This window comes from Pleurodeles waltl, chromosome 12 (genome assembly GCF_031143425.1).
Source record: "Pleurodeles waltl isolate 20211129_DDA chromosome 12, aPleWal1.hap1.20221129, whole genome shotgun sequence".
NCBI lineage: Eukaryota > Metazoa > Chordata > Amphibia > Caudata > Salamandridae > Pleurodeles > Pleurodeles waltl.
Window position 1 is genome coordinate 601,341,963 of NC_090451.1, and position 17,792 is coordinate 601,359,754.

General features: G+C 40.5%; 1 protein-coding gene across 1 annotated transcript in view; it reads left to right on the top strand.

Annotated features, from left to right (window-relative positions):
• GPN2 (GPN-loop GTPase 2) overlaps window positions 1–17,529 on the top strand; it is a 90,881-nt gene extending 73,352 nt beyond the window's left edge. Inside the window, exons 5-6 of the mRNA XM_069217828.1 lie at window positions 3,428–3,558; window positions 17,101–17,529. Coding sequence (XP_069073929.1) covers window positions 3,428–3,558; window positions 17,101–17,173 — 204 coding nt within the window. The 3' untranslated portion in view covers window positions 17,174–17,529. The remainder of the gene's footprint in view (window positions 1–3,427; window positions 3,559–17,100) is intronic.
• The last annotated feature ends 263 nt before the right edge of the window (window positions 17,530–17,792 follow it).

The following is a 17,792-nucleotide window of genomic DNA, read 5'->3' on the forward strand; positions in this document are numbered from 1 at the left end:
GAAACTTAGAAAATCATCGAAATTCGTCAGTATTGTTTGCGTTCGGGACCGGTTTAGTATCATCACATCGGCACCGACAACAAGACCGCTTCGACGGCCCTTCGGGGCTCCCGCACTTAATCAAGGCCTGGTCGGCCCGACCAGATCCGTCGGCAAAGAACTAATGGACCAGACCCCTTTCCGTTTCAGTCCGAAGTGCCACGCCAAGTATCCTTACACAGACCAGCATCGGGTCTGTAACCTGTGTTTATCGCCCGAACACAGAGAGGATACTTGCAAGGCCTGCAGAGCGTTTCGATCCAAGAAGACCTTAAGAGATCGACGCGCAAGACGGTTACAGATGGTGTTGAAACAGTCGCAGCATCTCGACGCCGAGGAAGAAGAGATGCGTAATATGTAATAGATACTCTGCACAAACTAGGGTTTTCTATAAATTATCAAAAATCACATTTACAACCATCCCAAATACAACAATACTTGGGAGCAACACTCAACACGCAAAAAGCAATTGCCACTCCAAGTCCACAAAGAGTCCAGTCGTTTCAAAATATAAAATCAAGCATGCAATCAAACCAACAATACACGGTCAGGTTTGTGATGAAACTACTAGGCATGATGTCCTCATGCATAGCTATTGTCCCAAATGCAAGACTACACATGCATCCCTTACAACAGTGCCTAGCAAAACAATGGACGCAGGCACAGGATCAACTCCAAGATCTAGTGTTGATAGACCGCCAAACACACTCTTCGCTTCAATGGTGGAACCCTGTAAATTTAAACAAAGGGCGGCCTTTTCAAGACCCAGTACCTCACGCCATTATCACAACAGACGCCTCCATGATTGGGTGGGGAGCACACCTCAACAATCACAGCATACAAGGTCAATGGGACAATCAGCAAAAACAACTTCACATAAATCATTTAGAACTACTAGCAGTCTTTCTAGCACTAAAAGCCTTTCAGCCCCTTCTAGCCCACAAACATATCCTTGTCAAAACAGACAATATGACAACAATGTATTATTTAAACAAACAAGGGGGGGACGCACTCGTCACAACTGTGTATCCTAGCGCTAAAAAATTGGCACTGGGCAATGTGCCTGATAGCACAATATATACCAGGCATTCACAGTCAGCTAGCTGACAATCTCAGTCGAGATCACCAACAGTCTCACGAATGGGAAATACATCCCCAAATTCTAAAAGATCACTTCTACCACTGGGGGACACCAAACGTAGATCTGTTTGCAACAAAAGAAAACGAAAAATGCCAAAACTTTGCGTCCAGATACCCACACCCTCAGTCCAAGGGCAATGCTCTATGGATCAGCTGGTCAGGGATATTTGCTTATGCTTTTCCCCCCTCTCCCGCTCATTCCTTTTCTGGTCAACAAACTGAGTCAAAACAAACTCAAACTAATACTCATAGCGCCAACGTGGGCTCGCCAACCGTGGTACACCACACTGTTGGACTTCTCGGTAGTACCGCACATCAAACTACCAAACAGACCAGATCTGTTAACACAACACCAACAACAGATCAGGCACCCGAATCCAGCATCGCTCAACCTAGCAATCTGGCTCCTGAAATCTTAGAATTCAGATATCTAAACCTCTCAAAAGAGTGTATGGAGGTCATTAAACAAGCAAGAAAACCCACAACAAGGCATTGTTATGCTAATAAATGGAAAAGGTTTGTTTTCTACTGCCAGGCTAATCAAATTACGCCGCTAAACGCCTCCATACAAAACATTGTAGGTTATTTACTACACTTACAAAAAGCAAATCTTGCTTTTTCTTCCATTAAAATCCATCTCACTGCAATATCTGCTTATTTGCAGATTACACATACAGAATCGCTTTTTAGAATCCCAGTTATCAAAGCCTTTATGGAGGGACTAAAAATAATCATACCCCCAAGAACACCACCAGTACCTTCGTGTAATCTTAATATTGTACTAACACGACTCATGGGTCCACCATTTGAACCCATGCATTCTTGTCAAATCCAATTCTTGACTTGGAAAGTAGCCTTTCTAATAGCCATCACTTCTCTACGAAGAGTTAGCGAAATACAGGCATTTACTATCCAAGAACCCTTTATACAGATACATAAACATAAAGTGGTTCTCCGTACAAATCCACAATTTTTACCAAAAATCAGATCACCGTTTCATCTAAACCAAACTGTGGAACTCCCAGTCTTCTTTCCACAACCAGAATCAGTAGCAGAAAGGGCACTGCATAAATTAGACATTAAAAGAGCGCTACAATGTATTACATTGACAGAACAAAAAAATTTTGAAAAACAAAACAATTATTCGTAGCTTTTTAAAAACCTCAGGCAAGTAACCCTATATCCAAACAAGGCATTGCCAGATGGATAGTCAAATGTATTCAGACCTGTTACATTAAAGCTAAGAGAGAATTACCCATTACTCCAAGGGCACATTCCACTAGGAAAAAAGGCGCCACAATGGCTTTTCTTGGAAATATACCAATGACAGAGATTTGTAAGGCAGCCACCTGGTCTACGCCCCATACCTTCACTAAGCATTACTGTGTAGATGTGTTAGCAACACAACAAGTCACAGTAGGACAGGCTGAACTGAGAACATTATTTCAGACAACCTCAACTCCTACAGGCTGACCACCGCTTTTGGGGAGATTACTGCTTTGTAGTCTATGCACAGCATGTGTATCTGCAGCTACACATGTCATCGAACGGAAAATGTCACTTACCCAGTGTACATCTGTTCGTGGCATGTTGCACTGCAGATTCACATGCGCCCTTCCACCTCCCCGGGAGCCTGTAGCCGTTTTAGTTGCATGTAAATTGTAAATATGTAAATAAACATTCCTTTGATACACAATATGTACATACATTTCTACTCCATTGCATGGGCACCTCTAGTATCCTTACTTTACCAACTCCTACCTCACCCTTTGCGGGGAAAACAATCTAAGATGGAGTCGATGCCCATGCGCAATGGAGCCGAAAGGGAGGAGCCACTCAGTCCTGTGACTCGAAAAGACTTCTTCGAAGAAAAACATCTTGTAACACTCCGAGCCCAACACTAGATGGCAGGATAATGCACAGCATGTGAATCTGCAGCGCAACATGCCACGAACAGATGTACACTGGGTAAGTGACATTTTCCATATATATTTTTTTTTTGGGTGGGGAACTCTGCTATCCACATCCAAATAAAGCCACAACAGTTCATTATGCAGTGGTAGTAATTCTTCAGTTCTGAATAATGCAACATTAGCATCAACATCTCTAGAGTTTCAAATATTCAAGGTTCAATTTAATAAAACATAGATGACTGCCGTACAGTTTAAAATAGTTTATCTTCATCGCCTTGAGTTAACAGTCACTTTGATTTTGCATTTTGTTCTGCCTTCGGTTACTTTTTCAACAGGATAAGGACAGCATGCGACAAGTGATCAAGGCTGTGGACAAGGCGAATGGGTACTGTTTCGGGGATGGAGAGCAGAGAACACTGGAGGCCATGATGTCTGCTGCAGTGGGGGCAGACTTCCAGTTTACATCGTATCCTTTTTAAAGTATATTCTTGTTGTCCACAATGCATATGAGCTTTGATTTCCCCTGCCCCGCCAGCGCTGTGGCTGTTGTGGCATACATTGGTGAGAGATTGATATTTGAGAAGTTAAGCTCTATCCCTGTACACATCCAGTGATCAAAACAATCATTCTCACAAACTTTACAATTCATAAGGAAATTGATAGTCTTGAACTGTGTTGTGCTCCCAGGCTACTGTATTCTCTATGAAGGTAAGATACAACTAAAAGACGGGCGCTCTGCTGCATATGGTGCTCTTTATATGAATTTTGTAGTTGCTACCTTTGACTGTGAGGTTGGTTGCAGCCCCATCTGTAGGTATAGCTTCCTAATTTCAGGTCCATACCTTTTATGGGTCCTTTTTTATGGGTCCAGTTTTTGAGACTAGAGCAAGGATACTCTAACTCTTACAGTTCCATCATGTTGGCTAGTCCTGTCCTACGGATCCGTACTCCATTGTGCCCTTGGGTCTGTCCATAAATAGATAATCTAGCACTGATCCTTAGTTCAGAGCTCTCACAAGTCTCATTTGGTGTACAGAGGTTACTCAAAGTCAAATCCTAAATAATTGAGGACTTATTTCAATGGTGTCCTCTATAGTTGTCAGGAGAGATGGATCTATGACAGGTTTTCAGAATCACACGCTTATTTAAATGAGTTTGATTTAGAATGACTGAATATTCATTTATCTGGCTAGATATCCTGGAAATCTGGCATGGATCTGACCCTTCTTATTATTATGTTGGACACATCTGTCTTACTCAGATAATTATTATAAGAGAAAGTATGAGCATCCCCCCCCAGTTAAACAGTTGGCTTACTATGATCCTATTAAAGGCCTTGCCTTATGGTTTTAAATTCTTATTTCACACCTGGAACGTTTGAGCTAAAATGATATTTTAGACAAATAAAATGTTTATTAAGTGTCATATCTATTTATCACTTTATGAAAGATGATTGTTATTGTTAATTGAATTTGTCCTTTAAAAGGTGTTGTATAAGATTTTCTTAAACCACGACCAATTAAATTTATGGGCATTTTCTTATGTAAAGAAGGAGAAAGATTAAAGGGATCTAAGAAGCAGTCTCTTTTCCAACTTAATTGCCTGCGTTTTGCCTCTAAAGAGTAGTTTGATCTTACTCAAGGGGCTATGGAATTTTAAAATCACTTTTCTGTAAGCATCAAGGATTCTGCCTTTTCTGTTTGAGTCTATAAAGCTGCTGTCCGCATCAAGCTGTTGTGAATCCTTGTGTGGCAATACTGTTCAGCTCACCCACGTCAAAGCTCTTCACTTTCTGCCTAGGGACAGAAAGGTGCTGAATTAAGGTATTGTCTTCAGTAGCAGCAATCATCAGCCAGTCCAAAGTTGTTTCACCAGTTACGTTGTATACAACTTCTGTGGAGTTGATTTCATCAGTAATACTAGGCAGGGAGAGCTAGTAGCTAGGACCGTTGGTATACAAATGTGTAAAAAGTGGTGTGCTAGATTTTAGAGCTACCAATTGCTCTGCCATTGCAAGATGCTACAACACTCCACCAAGACATGATGGGAAGACTGAACTTTTTGTTCGATGAAAAATGTCAAGAAATGCTTTCCTTAGTTCTACAAGAAACTTTATGATCCCAGTGGCAGTTGATATTGCTGAACTAGTGGTCACAGAAATGTTCATATGGTTTAGGTACTTTAAGAATGGCGTTGGTGCCGCTAATTAATAGAAGCTTCTGCTTTTTTCTGGGGGCAGGACGGGGGAGGGTTTGGTGCATAGGTGAACAATAATATGTAACGTGAACATATAAAGTAAAATAGACAGGATGGGGTGCACGGAGAACAGGCACCAGTCACAACCGAAATACAGATAGGCTTTCTTGCAGTGGTTCCTAAATCGGTGGCCCTAGAACAATAGTGGTAACACCAAGCAGCCCAGCAGTGCACCAAAAATAATCACTCCATTAGGCGCTACTTCTGAAGTGATATCCTAGTGCCTGAAGGCATAGGAATTTTGTTAGCTTCATTGCATAAGGTCATCATTACCAGCTTCACCAGTATCCATATACTGTTTGTTCACTAATTGACTTCCAGAGTGTTGTTGCATGTCTGTAGAGATGAGCTAGTCATGTCTATCTGTATCTGGATGACTGGTTTATGAGGTCTATCACTGAAAACACACTAAATATTACCACTACACACAACTGGTTTTCATCAATTGAGAAAGTTGTGTCCTCAAGGAGTTTTCATCTGGGACGGTCTGAAACACAATAAAAACAGCTGTCCCCATCAGAAGACAGAGACACACACACACACACCCCACCCCAAAACACATGCCTATACACACACGATACTTTTGTTATTGACTTAAGAAGGGTACTTAGCATATCAAAACAATTTGCATCAAGTTGTACAAAGAACATATGGACATGTATATTCCCTAAAATTAAAGGGGATTTGTGTTTTTGATAAATAAGACAGTTATTTGTTCTATCAAGTGGGCACATCAGAGGGCGACATTGAAAAAGTCCTGACTGCAGTATTCCCTGTGGGTTCATATAACCATCAGAGTGTATATGAAATGTTGCGCTCTGGCTATAGTTTTCCCATTCCTTCTATCTTGGAAGTTTTAAAATGCTTAATATATTGTTTCCAGCATCTGTAGGTATAATAACATGCATGACAGGGACTATGTTTCATCTATAGTACAAACATAGTATAAAATATGTGTTGTTTCCTGAGTTACTACCTGCACAGGATTAAGGACTTCACAGTCAAAAGCTTTTAGTTGTCATATGGAGCAGAAATCCAAGACGCGGCTGTTTGAAAAAGTGATCAACTACAGGTGGGTTAGTTCTTGTGTAATCCAAAGAACAATTAAGCTTTTGAAGGTTTTCATTAGGCTCATTCTATAATTAGGGTGTCTTGTGACCACTTTTGAAGGAATAATCTCAAGGTACAGATATATAGAGCTTCTATTTAGAAAATCAGACTTAGCTTATCCCGTGGAAGCTGAATTTCATTGGTTCTGGCTGACCAACTGACTTTGGCAGGCCACACTTAAGGATTTTTTAAACTCCTCCAAGTCTATCCTTCATATGGGGTTGTGTGACAGCTATTTGTGTGTCATGTCAGGCTGCATGCACAGTTCCTAGGATCGGTACTTGAAAATGTAATGTTGTTTTTGCGGTCATCTGATGGTCATACACATTAATAATTACAACATTTCTCAAAAGGCAAAAAAATAACTTTTGGTGTATAGAGGGGACTCCGTTTGAGTTTGTGAATATGCATTTCTGTTTGGGCATTTGATTCTGTGTTACTCTAAAGTGTGGGCCTATGACAGGACTCCTCTGAATCTGCTTTCCAAATTTGTCTCTTTGCCTTTGACCATGTCTCTTGCAGAATGGTGCGACCTTGCCATCTCCATATGTAAATTTTGCAAACATGACTGCAACTATATGGTTCCTACTAAAATAATATGTTCTGCGTATTAGGACAACAGAACTTCAGAATATGGGAGACTAAGTCCATCCACACCATCAGAAATGGCTGGCCCTATTCCTGGCAAACTCACAGTACCTCACCTACACCCATCACCCTGCCAAGGTGGAAGGTGATGGTGGTAACCTGAACATGACACTCTGTCTCTTAAGGAATTCATGGAAGAAGATCTCTTTCGTTGTATTACTCATGCATGCCCAGGCAAAACACGAGGGAGATCCAAAATAGATTTTCAATACATTTATTGAAACAATGTAGTCTTGCATAAAGAGAATGTGCTGAGATAATTAGGCAGATTAAACAAAGCAAACAACAGTATTAGGAACATGGTAAAGAAGATGAATAAACTAACCATGATAAATGATTTCTAGGTGTTCCTACATAATACTGAGAGCATAGTGGGTGTGCCCTATGCCTTGGCCCCATCTAATGGATTAGCCTTATCCCCATACCTGGAAACTGCATTAGGAGTTAGCCTGTAGTGTGGATGGCAATCCTTTTAGGAATCTGGTAGATTAGCATCAGCAGAGCTGCATGGCAAATACAGCAGTCGTCCCATGACGGTCGCGGCTGAAGTGCCTCTCTGCTCCTTCCGGGTTAGTGCACTATTTATGTAGTAAAAAATAAAATCACTGTGTCAGAAGCATAGCTCTGATGTAATGCTATATCTGGATATTAGAAGCTGTCTCCTAAACTGGCAATGCAAGCAGTGGGATATTGTGTACTGCGTTCCTAGCCTTTTACAGAATGTACTTATTATATGTTGAGAAAAAGTTAACTACAACAAGCAACTTGTAAAATATATTCCTAGAAACAAATCATGCAAGCAAAGTGCACAAAATGTCACTGCTAAAAGGCCATGCTAAACAATGCAGCTAAAATGTGTAAAATGAGAAATATAAAACAAAGCTAAAATAGGGAACCAACGTGGGTCCAAGAGGACCTCGCTAAACTGCTGACAGCATTTTGCATCTGCCATTATTTATGTATTATTTACAACAGAATTAGGAGAACTATTGTTTCTATGGAATAAATGGCTCATGATATTTAATGTTTATTTGACTGCTGCTAGAGGGAGAGAAATTCACATGCGGGAAGCTTGATGCGGATATGAGATGTATTTGGCATGTCAAAGAAGAAGCTTGAAGGACATTGAGACACAAACATGTTATTGGAGAGGCATTGTGTGCAAGTGAGAATGATCAAAACTATATAGTAGCTCTAATAATGTAACTTGGGCTTACTAGCAGCAGGGTTGCTAATGAACACTTGGTAAGGTGTATTTTTGTATTGTGAAAATAACTCACAAAACCCTTATGTGAAAGAAACAATTGCAATATCCGAAGGAGTGAGCCATGCTGCCCTGTGTGCTGGAATCACAGTGTGGTAGAATGTGTTTTCTCTCTTGCTCTCTTTTTCTCTCTCTCTTCTTTCTCTCCTCTTTCTCTCTCATATCAAACTAAGAGGACTTTGAGATAGAAGGGTGTTATAAGACTAGAATAGAGTAGGACAAACAGCCACTTTTGTGGCATTTCTATACTGGTCTCCTGTGTTATGCCAGAAACTCTGTATTTTGTAAATGCAGGGAAAAGGAGTTTTTTTGCACAGGGGTAAGGAGATAGCAAATAACTGATAGAATGCAAGCTGTAGGTCAACAGCAGAGAAGATAAAAAGATTGGTGTTAAAAGTGATAATGGAGGGTGGATTAAAAATTTGAAATTGAGATACCAATGTGTGACAGGTGAGAATGTTTTAGAGAAAAGCATTGGAGGCTGTAGCTGATCTGGGTCACCTTGCGATCAGCAGGGTAAGCAGACATATGAGAAAATCTTTGGAACACCTTTGGGAGAGTTGGAGGAACTAGACATCAAGCTATAAGGCTCTATGGATTTGACTTAACACTGCATCATTATGGTGAGGAACCGTTTATCCTGATCTAAGTTGATATGGTAAATACATTCTTGAAGCATTTTCTGAGGGATTGGAGCAGTTAAACATTTTGACCACAATATTGTGAAGTAGCATGAGGATCTGCTGGTAAAACACACTTTGTCATGGAGTTCACCTGTTGAGGGAACCATGTTTTTGTATCTTGAAGGTGGTTGGTGAAAGAGTTTTATAAAGACTATTTAGTCCCCAGAATTTGTTAGCTCCGGGGGGTCTTGTTACTTAATGAGGGGTGGGTGTGGAAAGGCTTGAACCAGAATATAATGATAGTTATGCAGCTACTGACGAAATAATTTCAGCTTGAGTAGCCCACAGTAGACAAGTATTTTCATTGTGATACATCTTTCCCCTGGCTATCTTGAAAACTTCCAAATCCCAAACATCTAGTCACATTTGTGCTTCCATTAGGTGCCCCTAGGTTTTGCAGAATGCTGGTTGAATAATTAAGTACTACTGCTTTTTTCCAACATATTTAATATCTCAAGTAAGTAAATACTGCCATGTTTTTTTCAGGGTGGTATCCTTGTTTTTGGTAGTCTGCAGGACATGTAGGTTATATGTGAAGCACCAGACAAATTGGAGGGTAATAGGATCATTGGAAATGTGAAGTCTTACATGAATGTCGGCTCTGTAGCTTATTAGAAGAGTATGATCTCAAATAGTACAATTAAATCAACAACTGATATAGTTGAAACTGTAAGTAGTGTCCCCAGTTGTTAGACAAGGAACTATTTCTGTCATTCCTAGGGTTGGCATAGTATTGTTCCAAATTTGTGAATTATTTTGCAAGCAAAGCAGAACCATTGATGGTTAGGATGTCAAATACATTTAATTTGAGTAGTAAACTGAGTGTAAAGTGGCATTTGAAAAAAAACTGCTAAGGGAGATATCTAGGTAATGGGATAGTTTCATGCAACAAGTGAATTTGACAACTGATGAGAGAAGGAAAAGGTTACAGGGCTTCTAGAACAATAGGTGGTAAGGAGTAAGTATTAGCCTTTGCCTAAACGCCATTAAAAGAAACAGAAGGTAATTATTCTGTTGTGGAGTGAGAATCTCTGGCCTGTTGGTTTACAGAGCGTTTTTTTTGGGGGGGGGAAATTGCTTGATCAAAACTAGATTGTACACCATTTGTGAATGTTTTTTTTTTCTTGTACGAGTTCAAAAGGAGCACCCCCAAATACATATAAACACGTATGCTAGAAGTTAGGAAGTGCTTTTTTCCATATAGAATATTTACCAAATTTGAAAAAAGAAGTGGAGAATTTGAAATCAAGATACCCTTGCATTCTGAGGACGGCAAGAGGAGGAGAATCTGTTTTGAGAGCCCAGAAGTAAATAAGAGGAAAGAGTTGAAAAGTAGGACATAGGAGAAGACAAAAATGTTGAAGAGTGTTTAAGTGAAGGTCGAGCAGCAGTGGCCTTCAGGACCAACTTTGTTCGAGGGAAAGAAGGAATTTTTTTTTAACAGAATAATTGAGTGGAAGGTTGATGAGTAGGTAGTCTAATTTAGGTCTTCTGTGGGGACAGCACAATAGAATTAAGAGAGTGGCTCATGAAGGACTGTTTGAATGTGGTATTGCAGATGAATGTTAAACACAACAACGGATTCCCATGTGGAAGCAAAGGTGAGGACATCTGGATAATGCGCTGTTAGTGATGTAGAATGTTATGTAAACAACCATTGTATTGAGATGGCCAGGGAAGACTCTTTCTTGGGATATCATGAGCCATTTGCCACACTGGCTTTTGGTTATTGTTTAATATGTTATGTGAACATTAGTTATTTAGCAGAACATTTATTTATCGTTTCTCGGCAATGAAAGATACTTCACTGATTGCTAATGACTGAGGTGCTCAACTTGGATTAAGATTTTTATACATTAAATAGGGAGTTTTAAGAAATTTTCTATGTTGGTTCAATATGGACTGACTACACAAACTCAGCAGGAGGGAGTTCTTCACCTTTGCATGAGCGATGGGGAAAGATAGGCCTCCATATGAGTTGGTGCAGGAATTGGGTATAGTCAGGGCCACTGGAATTATGTGGCAGTGGAGGGCCAAATTATGTGCCAGGGTTGAGTAAATTATGAGGCAAGAAAAGGCAAATTATCCGACGTAACGAAGCACATTTTGTGATCCTTTTATTTTGGCATTTTTACACTTGTAACCACTGTCTGGGCAGTGGTTGAACCTCATTAGTACCTGTTTGACAAATACAGCAATAAGCAACATAAAGGTTACCAGTCAACCTTTGTAATAGGCCTTCCACTGCGCGGCATGACTTGTTGCTGCGTTTTTAGTAACTTTTGAACTGTTTGAGCTAGAATCTTTTTTTTTTATTTGCAGACTATGCAGTAAATAGATTATGTGGCTAATGCCGCAAATGTGTACCCACGCGAAAAACACTGCAATCACACAAGTGCATAATTCCAGTGGCCCTGGGTGTAGTTGAAAGCCACTGATCGCAGATGTCTACTTGGTTTATACCAGTTGAATTTGTCAGCCTGGTGTGCCTGATAAATAGACAAATGTACATTCGCTCAAGCTTTTTGATTGTGGACAGGTAACTATTTTAGTTGTTGCAAAGTGGTCGAGTCACAATCAAACCCATTGATGCTGGTTACCAGGCTGCTCGCGGTCCTATGTATGACCTGAAATCAGGCTATTAGAGCGGTTGTTGCAGATGGATAAATGGAGTTCTTGTAATCCAATTGTGACTGAAATAATGTATTAATCACAGGCATGTGACTATTCAATTGGTAAATGGAAGTATGATGTATATAGAACTTTACTCCTATCTTTCTATGTGATGTAGTGGATTAGCAAGAGGGCACCTGTTTAAATTAAAGACCAACAGGACCTGAGCCACAAAGGTAAACTTACATTTTTTTGAGTTTCCATTTGTTTTGGAATGAATGATTTATTAGTAGGTTTACAACTGCGGAGACTTCTCATTTGGGGGTTCAGAACTACGCACATAAAAAGGTATGACATGCCTATCTTTTGATGTGCAGAGTTTTATGCCCCGAATGCGGAGCCTTCTCAGACGTAAACATACTAATAAATCAGAGTTTGTGAATTCCAAAACATATTTTAACTTACGCATAAGTGTAAGTTTATGTTTCAGAATCAGGCCCACATAGCTGAACCCTGTTGGACACTACGATTGAGTAAGAAGTATGGTAAAGTAACTGCCGGCGATCTGATGCAAATGTCAGCCAGATTAGAACTGTATCTTTGATACCTAAATCTTTGAGTCTGGAGATAAGAATTGCATGATTGATACTGGCTTAGGGTGTTGTGAGGTCTAAAAGGATCATATCCCAGGAACCTCCGGCATCAGCTCATCTATGCCGAGACCACAACCAATGGTGACCTTCTGCCAGCTTGATATTGTAATTTGCAATTGGGTAATTTGTAGTTTTTCCAGGAGCTTGGGTAGCTACTGAAGAAATTAAATGGGCTAAAGAGAAGGGATTTTAGAAGTAGTTCATCAGATTCCTTCCAAGGCTTAAGCACCTGATTCATAGCTGTAGTTGAAGATTGACAAGCTGTTTATGCAGGAGCAGAGCTAAGCTTGGAATATTTTTGCTTGATATGGATCTAAACCTGTGAAACAATTTTTAGGTCTACCTAGACAGCACCGATTTTGCTATATCTTATGTGATTAACCTGAAAAAGGAGCTTTCAATAGTACTACAGAGAGGGCTTTGGCTCTGTACACGTTGATGGACACATGTACATGTGGTGATTGGGAAGAAACTGTGTTCTTCCACAGAAAAAAGTGACTACCATCTAAGAGTTGTGAACATTTGTTAATCAGGTTGCCTGGGAAGAGCTCTTTATTAAGTCTAGCTATTGTGTTACAACAGTGATTGATATTTAGGTCAAACACATGCCACTGCATTGATATGTCAACTAGATAATTATGGGTCCTCGTCTTCTCTGGCAGCACCACAGATGATAGGATGGCAGTCAGGGGGAGTATGTTGCTATATTGGAGTCTTTGCCACCTCCCCCTTCCTTTTCTATCATGTTCTTCAGAGATACCTTAGCCTGGCATTCTTTGAGAGAATGGTGTTTTTTTTCTTTCTTATTGTGTAGTTTTAGAATTTATGGGCTGGAGAGACTTTTTCAAGCTCATTGGTTCCCAAAAGTTAATGTAATAATGAATCCTACTTTAATATTTAATTCTTAAAAATTACATTAATAATAGATATCAATTACTTCTAAGGTAATATTTTATTTGTATCTATTACATTTATTTACTTATTTAACGTACTGTGATTTTAAAATTTCCCTTGATTGAATCTGAAAAATCGCTTAGTGGCCCTTAATGGTACCATCCCTTGAACCCACCAAACTCCTAGATACCCCTTGATGCCATGGTTCCCGGAACCCTAAAAAGTCTTACAACACATTAAAGTTAGCAATATCTGAACCCTAACAATCTTTACTACTGCTTAACACTACTCTTACATGACCCTAAAACCCCTTACTATCCTTTGAAGCTACTCTTCCTTTAACCCTAACACCCATTGCTACCCCTTAATGCTAACTATTCTTGAAGCTTAAAGACCCATCAACGATACCCTTCCTTGAACCATAAAAATACTTTCAATTCCTTAGCAGTACCCATTTGTGAACCCTAAAAACCCTTACTGTCCCTTAATTCTATCCTTCTATAAATTCTAAATATCGCACTACCCCTTACCTCTACCGATTCCTGAACCCTAAAAATGCTTACTACTGCTTTCAGCTACCCATTATTGAATTCTAAAAACCATTTACTACCCCTTCCTGCTAATCTTACCTGAGCACTAGAGACCTTTACTACCCGTTAGTGCTACCTGTCCCTGAAAACTACATAATCTCTGCTATCCCTTAACACTACTCTTCCCTGAAAGCCTCTTACTATCCTTAGTACTACCCATCACTGAACCCCAAAAATCACTTTCCACTACCTTGCTGCCTTTCTGTAAGCCCGAAAAAAGAAGAAAAAAACCTTCCTGCTCTTTCCTTGAACCTTAAAATTATGTTACTACCCCTTGATGATGCCCATTCCTGATTCCTAAAAACCCTTACTACTCCTTAATGCTAGCCTTCCTAGATTCCCAGAAATACCTACTCCCCCTTAAAGCTTCTCTTCCATGAACCAGAAAATCTTAGTACCCATCTATTAACAATAAAGACCCTTATTACGTCTGAACGGTACATATCCATGAACATTAAAACCCCTGATTACCATGTTACACTACTCATCCCGCTACCCTAAAACCCTTACTACACCTTAATGCTGCCCTTTCTTGACCCTAAAAACGTCTTACTCTTTCTTAACTCTACCCTTCCTGAATCTTAAAATCCTTTAGCACCACTTAACACTGCCTTTTCCTGAACCCTAAAAGCTGATTGCCATCCTTTAATGGTGCTGTTCCCTGACCCCTAAGAACCTCATATCCCTTAAAGTTACCCTCTCTGAATCCTTAAAACCCCTTAATGCTACCATTTCTAAACCCTACAGACCCCTGGTCATATCCTAATGCTACCCATCCCTAAATCCCCATAACAACTCACTACCCCGTAAGGCTACTCCCCCGTGAACCCCAAACGTTCTTACTACCCTTTAACGCTATCCTTCCATGAATTAAAAAAAACTCCTTAGTGCCCCTTACTGCTACACTAGCCTGAGCACACTTTAGACCCCCCTTAACGCTACCCTTTCCTGAAGACCACAATCTACGTACTATCCCTTAACGCTTATTCGGGAACTCGGCCTGCTTAAAGCAGGGGAGAGCCTATGGGTGTAATACTGTAAAGAATTGCGAATGAAATTGCTGAGTGCCCCAGTAGTTTCTCATTTCTAAGGCGACCCTCAGGGTCCCACTTGTAACCCCTGTTATTTCTATCACCATCTCCTTCCCCACAGTTATCAATGCCCCTTACCTCAGGAAATTTGGGGGAAATTATCAGGGATGTCCTTACAGGCCCCCTAGTCTCGTCAAGCAACACAGAAAAGCTTAGCTCTTTAAATAGTTAGAAGAACCTTTTCAAGGCATCAGTGGAAGAACTTTGAGGGCTCTGCCTCTTAAGTACAGTGGAGCTGTGCGTCATGGTCATTTTGGAAGAAATGAGCTTCGCCTCAGCAATGGAGTCTTTTACAGAATATTGAATGCTTTGCTTTTCTGCTACAGTTCAGTAATACTGTTAACACAACCAGTTATACATTGCATTACTTCAAATTTAGAGTTAAATGTGCAAGCATTGTTTGTCTATTTTTTTTTTTAGCAATTATTGCGGTTAAATTGCCACCAGCGTGTTTGCTTTTGCTCTAGTACTAATAGGCAGAGAATGTATTACTTTTCACCAAATGCAAACGTAGCGCTAAATGCACTGAAAAACATTTTCTACACATTTCACCGGATTTTTACTGTTTTCCGCTTGTTCTAAATGACCCCCAAAGTAGTATACCCATAAATATAAAAATACACCATATATTATGTGTCTCTTATAAATGTGGCCCATCTAAGTAATGTAAACTTCCATCTTGCTGTCTAGCTTGAGAGCATCTCTGTCTGGCTAATACATGTTTAGCAGTTCTTTAAAATATGAATAGCGCGTGCTTTGGCGTGGCTCCACCCGGAGGTCTGTTACTCTTGCACCTCATACTGTCAGCTGCTGATGTATTATTTTGTCTTCAGGGCCTGTATTACTAAAAGGGCACATTTTCCCTGTTTGCGCCATGACGTTCCCTCAAATAGGTGCACCGGCCACCAACATTTAAAATGTGCCTTATTGTGATGAATGCGCTGCTCTCAGCACAGGCGCGAACTCGTGCTGTCCTGGAGGGCAGCACATTCAAGTAATATACGGAGCAGCTGTTTAAAAGCTGCTCCGGGTTTCGCAGAGAAAGCAGAACCGCGCCTGCACTTTCAAGAGAGATGAAAGTATCTCTTGCAGGCGGGTGCAGTGAGTGACTGCACCCGCTTGCAAGGGGATGTATAGAGGGATACATGGGACCACCTTTCACCCCTTGAGGGCTGCCCACAGGAGGCGCACTGTCTCCTACGTACATTGTTGCCTGTGTGCCCATGTCGGTAATATGGCATGGGCACAGAGTGCATGGGGCCACACCACCGTGCAAATGAGGGGACGCCTTCTCACTGTAGCACACGCGCTACATGTGCTCCTGCGCTGTCAGCATTACAGAAGGAGCCGCACAAGCCTCTGGTGCCCCTTCTGTAATACCAGAGTCCCCCAGGAGCCCACAAAGGGGGCACACACACCATTTGTGCCCCAGGACACTTTCTTTAATACGGCCCCAGGAAAAGCTTCCATCAGCGTGCACAAGGGAAAAATAAACTCAACTAAGCTGTTTGTCACATTCTGTATTACCTTATATGTCTACACAGAAAGACATATTTTTTACTACTTTACCCCAGCCTTGGCAAAGCCAGTAGCACATGCTTTAATGTGATGAACAACATTTGTGCATATGATGCATGCAAACAGCATTTGTGAATGCATGTGTTATACATTTGTTGATATTTTAAATACAGACCTATCAGCTTTGCCAGTGTTTTTTATGAATAGTGTCCCAAATAATATATGTTGTGATGGTTGAAAGTTTTTGTAGCTTGACAAGCGGGGTGGGTGCATTACCAGGTACTCAGTCACTTAAACCTGTTTTATGTAGGAATTCGGTACTTCAGATTGTTACAATTTTGTTTTGGAAAAAGATGGTCAGGATTTCACTTAAAGTAATTGGATTAAAGTCCGTGTAATACTATGTGGAGTTTTAAGCTCTTCAAATAATTCAATGAATTATTTAGAACGGTTTGGGGCATTAGATTGACATTGGGCCAAATGTTTTTGCCAACCTAATTTCATTTTTATATCCTTTAGCATTCATAGTTTAAACAGTCTTTGGGTTCTGAGTGTATGATCTTCCCCATTTCCTTCGTAGTTGGTGTATTTCGAGTTTTTTCTTTGCAACCACCACCTCTGAGTCAACACACTCTAAGGTTTCAGGACTCTGGCTATCCGATTCTTTCCTTAACCCGATCTTTCCCAGCACCCTTGGCATTCAGGATAAGTATGTGGAGCCTGAGAATCGGACAGTGGAAGAAGAGGCGATGGATTTGTGATTTCAGTCACCCAGTATGCCACTCTGCCAAGAACGCTGAGAAAGGACGATATTTCCGCCCACATCGGGGCCTGGAGCCTGGGTTCCATCATGAAGTAATATGGTCGAACCTCCTTAGAACCGTGGCACTAAGACTCCATACTTCTTTTCCTTGTCAAGCTGCAATAGGCCTTCAGTGCGGAATTAAAAAAGAAGGCAAGCTATAGGTTTGTCTAAGTGCACCTTTTCAGTGACTGGTAACAAAACTCGGAGAACGCTCCCCTTGAGGTGGGGAGGTACTTGCTGCTTTTTTACCGTTTCGTTTTGTTCAAATATTCTTTTCATATTGGAGCTTTAATAATAAAAATTTGAAATCTGTTTTGTTTCTGTTTTATAATGGATTTTGTTGTTTCCTTTTTTCCTGGCACTCTGTTAGGTATGTACAATCCCTCTTAACACCAATCCCGAAATGTACTCATCTCTGATGGAAGGAAATAACGGTAACGTTTTATTTCCTTTCCAAGAGTTCAAGATAAATGAGTAACAATCGAATACCCAAGAAGGATAGATTTAGCTCATTGTCTTTCAAAGCACACACATGTTTTTCCTGAATGAGACATTTGTACTATGTATTTATGTTT